Source organism: Egretta garzetta, unplaced genomic scaffold (assembly GCF_000687185.1).
Source record: "Egretta garzetta isolate BGI_Z169 unplaced genomic scaffold, ASM68718v1 scaffold32, whole genome shotgun sequence".
In the NCBI taxonomy this organism is placed as follows: domain Eukaryota; kingdom Metazoa; phylum Chordata; class Aves; order Pelecaniformes; family Ardeidae; genus Egretta; species Egretta garzetta.
This window is the reverse complement of record NW_009259035.1, coordinates 1,700,088-1,710,174: the sequence shown is the minus strand read 5'-3', so window position 1 is coordinate 1,710,174 and position 10,087 is coordinate 1,700,088. Positions and strand designations below refer to the sequence as shown.

The 10,087-nt window shown below is 43.4% G+C and overlaps 1 protein-coding gene across 1 annotated transcript in view; it reads right to left on the bottom strand.

Moving 5' to 3' along the window:
• Window positions 1-10,087, bottom strand: part of LOC104122696 (probable E3 ubiquitin-protein ligase HERC4) — a 22,777-nt gene that overhangs the window by 11,110 nt on the left and 1,580 nt on the right. Inside the window, exons 3-16 of the mRNA XM_035890410.1 lie at window positions 9,894-9,970; window positions 9,532-9,756; window positions 8,661-8,752; window positions 7,642-7,772; window positions 6,711-6,859; window positions 6,320-6,393; window positions 5,911-6,005; window positions 4,633-4,692; window positions 3,822-3,924; window positions 3,469-3,652; window positions 2,960-3,138; window positions 1,902-1,997; window positions 569-673; window positions 307-496 (exon numbers count right to left, since the gene is read on the bottom strand). Of these exons, the coding sequence (XP_035746303.1) occupies window positions 307-496; window positions 569-673; window positions 1,902-1,997; window positions 2,960-3,138; window positions 3,469-3,652; window positions 3,822-3,924; window positions 4,633-4,692; window positions 5,911-6,005; window positions 6,320-6,393; window positions 6,711-6,859; window positions 7,642-7,772; window positions 8,661-8,752; window positions 9,532-9,756; window positions 9,894-9,970 (1,760 nt within the window). The remainder of the gene's footprint in view (window positions 1-306; window positions 497-568; window positions 674-1,901; window positions 1,998-2,959; window positions 3,139-3,468; window positions 3,653-3,821; window positions 3,925-4,632; window positions 4,693-5,910; window positions 6,006-6,319; window positions 6,394-6,710; window positions 6,860-7,641; window positions 7,773-8,660; window positions 8,753-9,531; window positions 9,757-9,893; window positions 9,971-10,087) is intronic.

Genomic DNA, 10,087 nt, shown 5'->3' with positions numbered 1-10,087 from the left:
CCCCCCGTACAGCAAACTAGCCTAGTCTTTAAAATCAGTCTAGCAGTAACAGACTTTGCCAATTACCACTTTCCTAAGCAATCCTATTACATGACCCGAACAGAACCTCACAGTGAATAGCACTGCCACTTGCACTTAACTTGTGCCAATAAAGCTCAATGGCTACCTGGAATAAGAACATTAAGATATTGCCCTCCAGATTTACTCTACATCCCCTGTGGAACACGTTTTATAATAACTTGATGAGTAGTTGTTTTGTAGTCCGCTCAGTGAATACTGAAACCCTTCTACCAATACTTCAGTAACACCGATAACAAAAGAATGCTGCAGCAATATATCCAGAGCTAACAAATAATAAGATTTGGTATCTTACCTTTAAGAACTTCCTGAATTGGTAGGTTGATGCATTTTTCAAATGGCTCCATATGTCCTGCAGAAGGCACTGTCTTCTGATCAGAAAATGCCATTTGTTCTGGCCCATCCATATGAAGTCTGGCTGAAGATTGAAGTAACTGTGTTAGCAGTGTGTTTATCTCTTCTAAATTGTAAACAAATTGGCCACACTTACATCACTAAAGAGGCTGAACATAACCTCGCGTTCTGTATCATGAACGCAGATCTTGTCTTGCATGTCAAAGATGCATGGGTAGTTGGTCAGAGTCCACAGGGCCACCTGAAATGCCAAGGAAAAAAGAAAGAGACGTGTTAATTTTCTCTTGCAAAATCAGAGTTCAGGGGTACATGTGCAGACTGAACTGCCAGTCCATACCCTGGCAAACTCCCGTATATCTCTGAAACATGCCCTTGTTGTGTACACGAGCACCACACCAAGAGAGGTACGCTTTCTAAAAGCGGCTTCTAAACACTTCTGTTGAGTGGGGAAACCCTGACAGAGGGGCATCTGAACCGCCTGGGCAGGAAGACGCTTGTGTTACAGTGCCCCAAGAATAAAACAGAGACATAGTGATTTTAATAGCATCTTGCGTAATTCAGCTAAACCAAAACAGATAGTAAAAATGCCCTGGACACCCAGGTTATGGCACGCTGCTGTTAAAAAAATGTTGGGTTTATAATCTGTCATACCAGAAGTATGTATTGGTATACAAAATAATCTAATTCAAAGTGTTGCACACCTCCAGTGCAACTTCAGGTAATGTCCTATCTGGCTTTTGATTCTATACTGTTTCTCAAACCTCCTCCTCCGCTCTGGTTAACTGGTACAAAATTGGTACCTTAGCAAAGGAAAGCTTATGAAAGAATTAGGCAGTAGCCCTGCAAATTCCAGCCAAGTTACAAAAAAAAAAAAAAAAAAAAAAAAAGTATTTTTTGCCTAAGGAAGCCCCTCCTATCCACGCTTCCATTTCATGCTGCTTCCTGTGACACCAGTTGCATTTGGTTGCTAATTTTCACTCCTTTGTGTCATCAAGAAATGAACCATTTCACTGATTTTTTTTTTTTATTACCAGGGCTTTGGTTTTAGATGTAAGCAAATTGAAATGCTCAACAGGGTTTTGACATAAAAGCTTAAAGAGATCTTACAATATTTCTGTTAATTAAACATAATAAAATCCAGAGCAACAAGAAATATGGCAACCATCCCTCATGCTGCTATTATTTCACACGGATCACCAGTTCAAAGCAAACAGAGTTGCTTACGATGCTGGAGGACAGCTCCAACTTTCAGAACCAGGCGGCATCTCCAGAAAGGCACTACGGTAGCTGCTAAAATACTGGGATGGTAAACGGCTTGCGTAATTTAGAACAGCTGGAGGACTAGGGAAATGGCATTGATTTGAGATGTACTGGGCTCAAGTCTAGAGTTGACTTTTCTATGTATTGACTCATTTAAATAAAACAGAAAAAAAAAGTGGTTTGCACTGCTGGTAGGATTTTATACTTACTCCCATATCAAAAAACGCACACAATCCAATAATCTCTTTCACTTGAGGCACATAGAAGTTGTTTTCTTGTACTCTGAAACCAGTTCTGGAGTTCACCTGCATTGATAGATGCAGTAGGAAAAGGGGTGTCAGCAGATCCAGCGAGCTACGTGCCGGTGTGGCAGGACAGGACTCCCTAAGAAGTAACGGGGCTCTCTGCAGAAAGAGCTCTGAGACCCTGCACAGAAGGGGAAGCCTAGAAGTGCTACAAGTAGCACAGCACTCAACAGTGGGAAGTCTCAGAAAGCTACGTATTAAACTAGCAGGAAAGCAATTTTCATTTACAGTGTAGAGCCCTTAACAGGACTCCATCAGGAAAGGTACGTTTCGCTTTGAGTGTCTTTCATGTTGCAGGACAATGTGAAGTTCCCTGTTCCCGTTCAAACTTGTTGCCTGGCAAAGATACAACGGGGGCAGGGGGGCGGGGGGGGGCGGGCCGGGGAGATTTAAAGCTCCAAATGATGTAGCTACTTAAGGAGGAGTAGGCCTGCTGCACTGCTGAGTTTATCCACATAAATACAGATTCAAGAGCCTAAACTTTCAGGACCAAATATGCATTCTCAGCCAAAGGGATATTCAATCCTGAAAAAAATTCAGCAAGGACATGGAACTGTTGGAGTGGGTCCAGAGGAGGGCTACTAAAATGATCCGAGGGCTGGAGCACCTCTCCTATGAGGACAGGCTGAGAGAGTTGGGCTTGTTCAGCCTGGAGAAGAGAAGGCTGCAGGGAGACCTGATTACCGTCTTTCAGTACCTAAAGGGGGCCTATAGGAAAGATGGGGAAAATCTTTTTAGTAGGGCCAGCTGTGACAGGACAAGGGGTTTTAAAGTCCAGAGCAGGAGTCCTTCAAAGTTATGCTGATGTAGAGCCACAAATATTCCTGCAGCAATGTCAAATGACGAGGCCCCATGTTCCTTTGTAAGAATGACACCCAGACAATTCAACAAGTAAAAAGGGTTAAAATACTCTAACTCGCACTGATGCATCCTATCCAACCAGGATCCAAACACTTTCTCACCTGGTAAAGAATCTGCAGTATTTGCAGAGTCTCTCTTTCATGTGGGTGCATTTTGTAGGGGTTTCTCAACCGACTTTTGACTCCCATGATAAATTGAGACAGGTTTTTCTGGGAAACCCTCTGATACAGGAAGACCAGTTTCTTGAAAAAGGGTGTTTCTAGATTTGACCACAGGCATTCTGTAAAGAAAACAGCTAGTGAAATAGCCATCATGGGTGACATGCAAAAAACTGCAATTTCTGGATGAAGCTGCATTTTTTACTTTTTATCAAATGAACTAAACCCAAAAAATGCGTAATTTTGCACTACAAAACCTAGTAAACCTCAGACTGAGAATTATTTTTTTTCCTTGTGTCTTGCTGTGTAATCCCCATGTTTCTACTTCTACTGAAAGCATTTCTTCCAGGCTGAACTCTGGAACAAATTACACTGGCAATACTAACTCTTGCTCCACAGCCAAAAATGATCAAGCATTTAAATCATTCAGTTCTATCATCATAAAACTCTACCAAGAGTTTGCAGGTCCTCTGGCTGGAGCTTCGTGATGGCTTCTGCTAGCAGCCCGAGAGAACTGAAAGAGCTGTCATCATCTCCCTGCAGAAGGAAAGGCAAGATCAAGTAGACTCTGAAATTTTCAGGTGAGATGGGAGTGGGAGACAGTGATGGCAATAACTTCGTAATCTCCTTTTGCACCTTCAGAGGAGAAAAAAAAAAAACCAAACAGGAGACAAGGGTTAAAAAGGCAATTATGTTTTGCCAAAATCATCTATGAATTACATTGGCAAAGAATTCCCAAGTTTCATGCACAAATCCAGAGGTCCTCAGTATCTGTGTAGTGAGAATCCTTATATCTAATCCTTACCTTCCAGAAGACTGCTGGCTTCTTGCTGATCTTCTCATAAAAACATTGCACTTCCGACATGTCTACACCCGAGACTTCTTTGGAAGTTTTGAAATGTTTGTCTCTATCACAAAGGAAAAAATAAGAACAGCAAATGATGCAAGAAGCTCTTTTTTGTTACTGACTGAATAGTGAAGCATCCTAACATCAGAGAATACTTGAAAAGTTCAGCCCCAGTGAGTATACTTTCATCTGTTCTAAGAAGATATTCTCACTGTGGCGTGACCTGATTAATATTCTGTCCTTCCTGCCTTGTGGAGCTGCGCACTGTTAATGGTAGGCTTCCTGTATTTCACTCTAAACCAACCTGCACTTCAGTGCTGGAAGGAGCTATTATGGATCCTTTGGGAGCTGTAAATATCACCTAAAGAGCTTATCGTAGAATCATAGAATCATTTAGGTTGGAAAAGACCCTTACGATCATCGAGTCCAACCATAAGCCTAACATTGCCAAGTCCACCACTAAACCATGTCCCTAGGCGCTACATCCACATGTCTTTTAAATATCTCCAGGGATGGGGACTCAACCCTTATCATCTGTCAAATGTCACTATGGGATAATCTGTTAGAATGTGAGCTTCTATAACAAATTTCAATAGGGTTGGGAGCGGGTGGGGGAGGTTAAAAACTTTATTTTCACACAGGCTTTGAAAAATACAGACTTCCTTCTTGCAAATTCGACTAATCTTCTCTACATACATGGCCAAAAATAACACTTCCCAGTCCAGTTTTCACACAGCCAATATGTTATGTCTAAGTCAGTGAATGCTACCTTTTCTCCAGGAAGCTTCCATTGATGCAAGCCTCAGATGAAAAGATCAGTCTGATTTTCCTGATAGCAAAAAACAAACCAAAGTCAACCCTTTACAACATGAGTAGCATCTTCAGGTTTTTCACTATGAAAGAACAAAAAAATGTGTGTACGAGCATGTCTGTCCCTGACCACATAAAACTTTTCTTAGCACCACTTTATCAACAGCGTTACAGAAGACATTGCATTTGAGGGGCGAGCGATCTTTGGCAAGCCACCTCTGCTCTCCTGGGCCTTGCAAGGCAACCTGCTCAAGTGCCCTGTGCCAGCCTGTATTGTATGTTGGTGGGCGTTAAGATGGAGATATCTTCTCCTGACAGGTTGGGACGTTATCTCGTTTTGTTTGTTATGCAAAATAAAAGGCACTGCAGCACAGGAGGGGGGAGGAACCCCTCCACAGACGGGATCTTTGTAGCACACTGAGGGAAAATCCATCAGAGTATCCATTTGCTGCTGCATGAAAGCTGGGTTCCCAGCATCTGAAGGGACATGTATTCCTGGTTCTATTTGTATTAAAGCAGCTACTTTATCAAGCTATTTGCTGCCAGGCCTTTCCTATTGAGATGTGGAAAGAACCCTCTCTCTCTCTCACCCTCTCAACAACCACTTTCCGTGTGATCCAAACCATACTAAAAGTGGTCAGAGAAATATTTAGATCCAAATTAGCCAAGATTTTTGAACGCTTGAAGTCAGCAGCTGGAGTCAGGCTTGCCCAAAGAAAATAGCCTCCCATGTAAGGTCTGAAAAAAGACTACGTAATCATCATTCTCAGCCATAAGTGAAGGCTTCCCACAGTAGTATATACCTACTGCTGTTGAAAATGGGGAACTAAAGAACAGACCACTAATTTTTAAATGCTGACACACACAAAACAGTCCAGTTTGGGTACTCTGGATTACGAATTTTGCACTTTTTTCTGCAGACCAACTCTTTCACTGATTTATCTTGCTGGCTCTTCATCAACTTAACAACCATTCTGTGCAAGAAGAGGCGGACAGGCTTCCAAAGCCAGGCAAGTACATCTGCTCTGTTCCTGCAAAAGGTTTATTGAAGGGCTGTTGCTTATCAACATCTCTTTTTCCTGTGCAAAACCTACATAAGAAGTACTGGTACAAGATTCTGTCTCAGCTAAATTCTTGAACATCAGTTCCTACAATAGACTCCAAAGAATAATAATGTTTAGAGAAAAATGTGTATCAGGGGAAAAAAAAAAAAAAAACCAGCATGTTTCTAACTTACTTTTTTACACTGCCCCAATGTTGCGAACCGGAATCAGAAACCCATGCATCCACTTCATTACCATTCAGAGTGGCAATTCCATTCAAACAGGAATTCTGTTGGGAAACACATTAAAATATTGACAAGATTACAGGTCTAGCAGATAGGATTCTTTTTTTCAAGCCAGTCATTGCAAGAAGATTTCAGCCTAAGTATGAACAAAAGAGTGGTCATACAGCACGATCCAGATGCGTTAACCACAGGACAGATGGGTAATTGCAATACAAGTTAGTTTCTGGGTAAGCACAGGAAGAACTGCAAGAGACCTATATGAACTTGGAGCGCTAAAAGCAGGATGGAAAATCCAAAGGTTTCCAGCAGTAAGGTGAACAATGGTAAAATTAGAAACCAAGATCAAATATGCGCATACCTTGTTCTTGCAAAGGACAATGCTTTGGTTTCCTCCCTCAATAACTTTGATCACCTTTTGTGACATCTTGTTTTCTGTGAAAGAATAAGAAGATTGTCAAAGGAACATTTGAAGAGACAGACATTATCTTTGGAGAGTTCAGTGCACAGATGTGGAACAGTAGAAAAACCCCTCATATAGTAGCTGTCTGTCTAAAAGTTGATTCTACGTGGCCATTACCCATGATGATACGTCAAGCAGCAAATGGAATTATCCATTGTAGAATCCACTGGGATGACCAAGCAAGCGTGAGACACAGTGTTAGCCTCTCAGTGCAAAAACGAAATCAAGAAAGCAAACATCTCCCTGGAAGAAACAAATAGAGATTGTACGCGTCTGCAATGGTCATTACCCTGACAAGATTTCCCAGGATTCACTGGTGAACTGATGGGAAGTGGTATCAACTGATTAGGCTTTTTCTCATCTCCCAGCTGTCCTTCTTCACCAGAACCAAACAAATAGACTTTGTCCAAGGAGGGGACATAGACCATGGTGTGCTGACTGTTCAGAAAAAGAAAAATGGTCATAACAAGACAATACCACTGAGCTAGTTGGAATAAAATTTACAGACAAGTTTTCAGAGTGGATAGCTGAGGCTCATCTTTAAAAGTCCTGACAGCCCAGCTATAGAATCCTTTTAACCAAAGTCTTAGGACCCTTCCTTGCATAAACGTTCAGCAATAAACAAACACATAAACTCAAAATTCCTATACTACCCTCTATTGTTTGTGATTTACCCTGGTTCCACATACAAAAATAAAGTGTTATGCCTTGCTAGCTTCATGCCCTTCCATTTTTAAAAGCACAACTATGCTGCTGAGCCTGATACAAAGCCCAGGGAAGTCAACAGGAGACTTTTTCTGGCCCAGTTCCAGAAAGGCAGAATGCAACTGGATAATTATCACCACTCTTCAGTTCTTTCTAAGGACCCGCCAGTTTGTCAAAGTGGACAGGAATTCGGTGGCTTTGCCGATGCAAGCTTTTGAGAGTCTTTTGCCCTTTGGAACCCAGTACGCCCTTCCTTTCTTAGAAGAGCAAAAAACCAAGGGCTTCTAGTGGTTTTTGCAGCCCTCTCCCTCTGCTCGGCAGGGGCTGAGGGTTCTGTTTTTGCTGGGGCTGTGGCAGGAGGGTGGCCTACACTTGAAGAGCGGACAATATTCTGACAGTGCTGACCTACTGGGATACAGGGATTTTAACACCTTGGTGACTCCCCTCCCTACTGTTCTTCAGTGATTCCCCTAAGACCTTGACACATTTTTGGCACATTTTTGGTATTTCCCCACCTGCCGCAGGCAACTTGCGAAACTCTTGCTCCCCACAGCTCGGCCACCAGACGAGGCACGAGTTCATTCCGCGTGGAGTTGTGACCAAGCTGGCCAGCCCCTCCTGCTCCAAAGGTGCACACCAACCCCTCCTTGAAGGCAAGGAAACGAACAACAGGATCACTGCATTACTAACGGCATTCAAACAGTCACCACCAAGAGTAAGAGCCAGCAAGGCACAAGCTGTTATATGGGACTTGATTAGAAATGTCCCCAATTCAAACACAGGTACAGGTCAGGCCTAATCTTACGCTGTCTAATGTCCAAATCATTTATCTCCCATGAAAAGCAATTTGAGTCCTGAGAGTAACTCCCTGTTGCTTAAGAATTTCCTGATTGCCCTCTACAACTACCTGAAAGGAGGCTGTAGCGAGGTGGGTGTTGGTCTCTTCTCCAGGCGATAGGACAAGGTGAAATGGCCTCAAGTTGCGCCAGGGCAGGTTTAGGAAAATTCTTTTTACTGAAAGGGTTGTTAAGCGTTGGAATGGGCTGCCCAGGGAAGTGGTCAAGTCCCCAATCCTGGAGGTATTTAAAAGATGGGTGGACGAGGTGCTTAGGGCCATGATTTAGTGGTGGGATGGCAGTGTTAGGTTTATGGTTGTACCTGATGATCTTAAAGGTCTTTTCCAATCTACATGATTCTATGATTATAACTTTACTTGTATGAGTAAACCCTAGTGAATTAGCTATTGTTCACATTTTCTGAAGTCCCCAATACGCTATAAAAAAGAAAATATTTTCAAAAAGTACTGAGAGTTGAACTGCACCTCTTTGCCCCAGGATCCCCATTCACCATCTCCCTGCAAAAGTAGGTGACGGGAATCTGAGAAAAGGCCAGTTTTCCTAAGGGCTTAGTTATCCTCCCTTGGGGATAGCCCTCAACCTCAGATGGAAGCAGGCGTTGCCATCCCAACTTCTCCGTGCTGAATTTTAGCACTATATCTTTTCTGGTAGGGCAAGACTTTCCATTTCAGACTCACCTTGGAGAGAACGGCAGTATGATCTGCCCCACATGCGATAAATACAGTCTTCCAGTGCTCTAACGCTCCGATGTACGATGGGCAGTCCCTGTCTGGAAAGAAGATAGCACTGCTAAAGTGAAAGGGTACGGGGGGGCGGGGGAGGGTGTCTCACACAAAGAAAGAATTAGAAAATAGGGGGGTTAGCAGTTTCCAGTCCTCTGTTAGAGCAATGCATGTATTGACAACTTGGTTTTGAGTTGCTTTCTACCCTTCACTATAACATACTCTTTCTCACAATGTTCTACCTTCTTCATGGCATTTTCTTTTCATTTAGATTTGATCTGAAATGGAACGCAGCACTTTCACATCTGCTTGCCAAAAGGTACGTGGCTTCAAAATATCTGAGCCTCAGGGGTGTGGGCTCACTCAGATCCCACTGACTTCAGGGTCTGTCTGGCTAGGGCAACCCTGCGCTAGCCTCCTAGGTTTGAAGACAATGGGTGACTTTAATTCTTCTCTCACCTTGTGTTTACAGAGAATTTAAGAAAGCAAAGAGGTATAAAATTAATTTCCGCCATGGAAGACTGCCTGGAGAGAGAATGGGAGTGGAAAGAGACCTCTGAGGCATATGGTTTTAAGAGCCCACACTATCCAGTTGGCCACGTACAATGATTGGAAGTTCTCTGTAGAAATGCAACCCCTAAATCCCTTGTCCCTGCACACCTTTCCTGGTCAGGAAACAAAGAAGTTATCCAGATACACTTTCTTCAAAAAACTTTACTGTCCACTACTGCTCCAAAGGGGCTTGGCAGTCCCGCGGAGCCACTCCCGTGTCCACAGTAAGCTCTCTGACCAGGAAAACACCCTCCTACTTGCTGTCCTCCCTTACCTTCTGTGTCTCCAAGCCCCAGCTGTCCAAAATCATTCTTTCCCCAGGAGTACACAGCTCCAGAGAGTGACACGGCAGCACTGTGAGCTCCTCCGGCAGCAATTTGAGCGAGTGAGATGCCCTTCAGTCTTTCCACCAGCTGCGGTGTGGTGAGGATGAGGGTGGTTTGGCTCCCCACTCCAAGCTGTCCATGAGTGTTCTGGCCCCAGGCGAAGAGCTCACCTCCTTCACACACAGAACAAAAAAAGCAAAGAGCTCATCCTCACTGCTTCCCCTGAGCCTTTGCACTTTGGGAGTGGGAGCGAAAGTCAGCGCTGTTTTCAGCTCCTCTTTGGAGGAAAAGCATGCTTGAAAGAGGCTACCTCTGGTCAGTGCCATGGCGTGCTGGTCCCCACATGCTATTTGAACAATATTTTGTCCTCCTAGTTCTTTCACCAGCCTGCAAAAATAAGGGGAAAAAAAAACCCCAACAAATCAAAATAGATAGATGCTGTCCTGTGAGACAAAGTAAAGGAAGAAGATCCTCTGCTCACCAAGTCCTAGCATATTTAGCAGG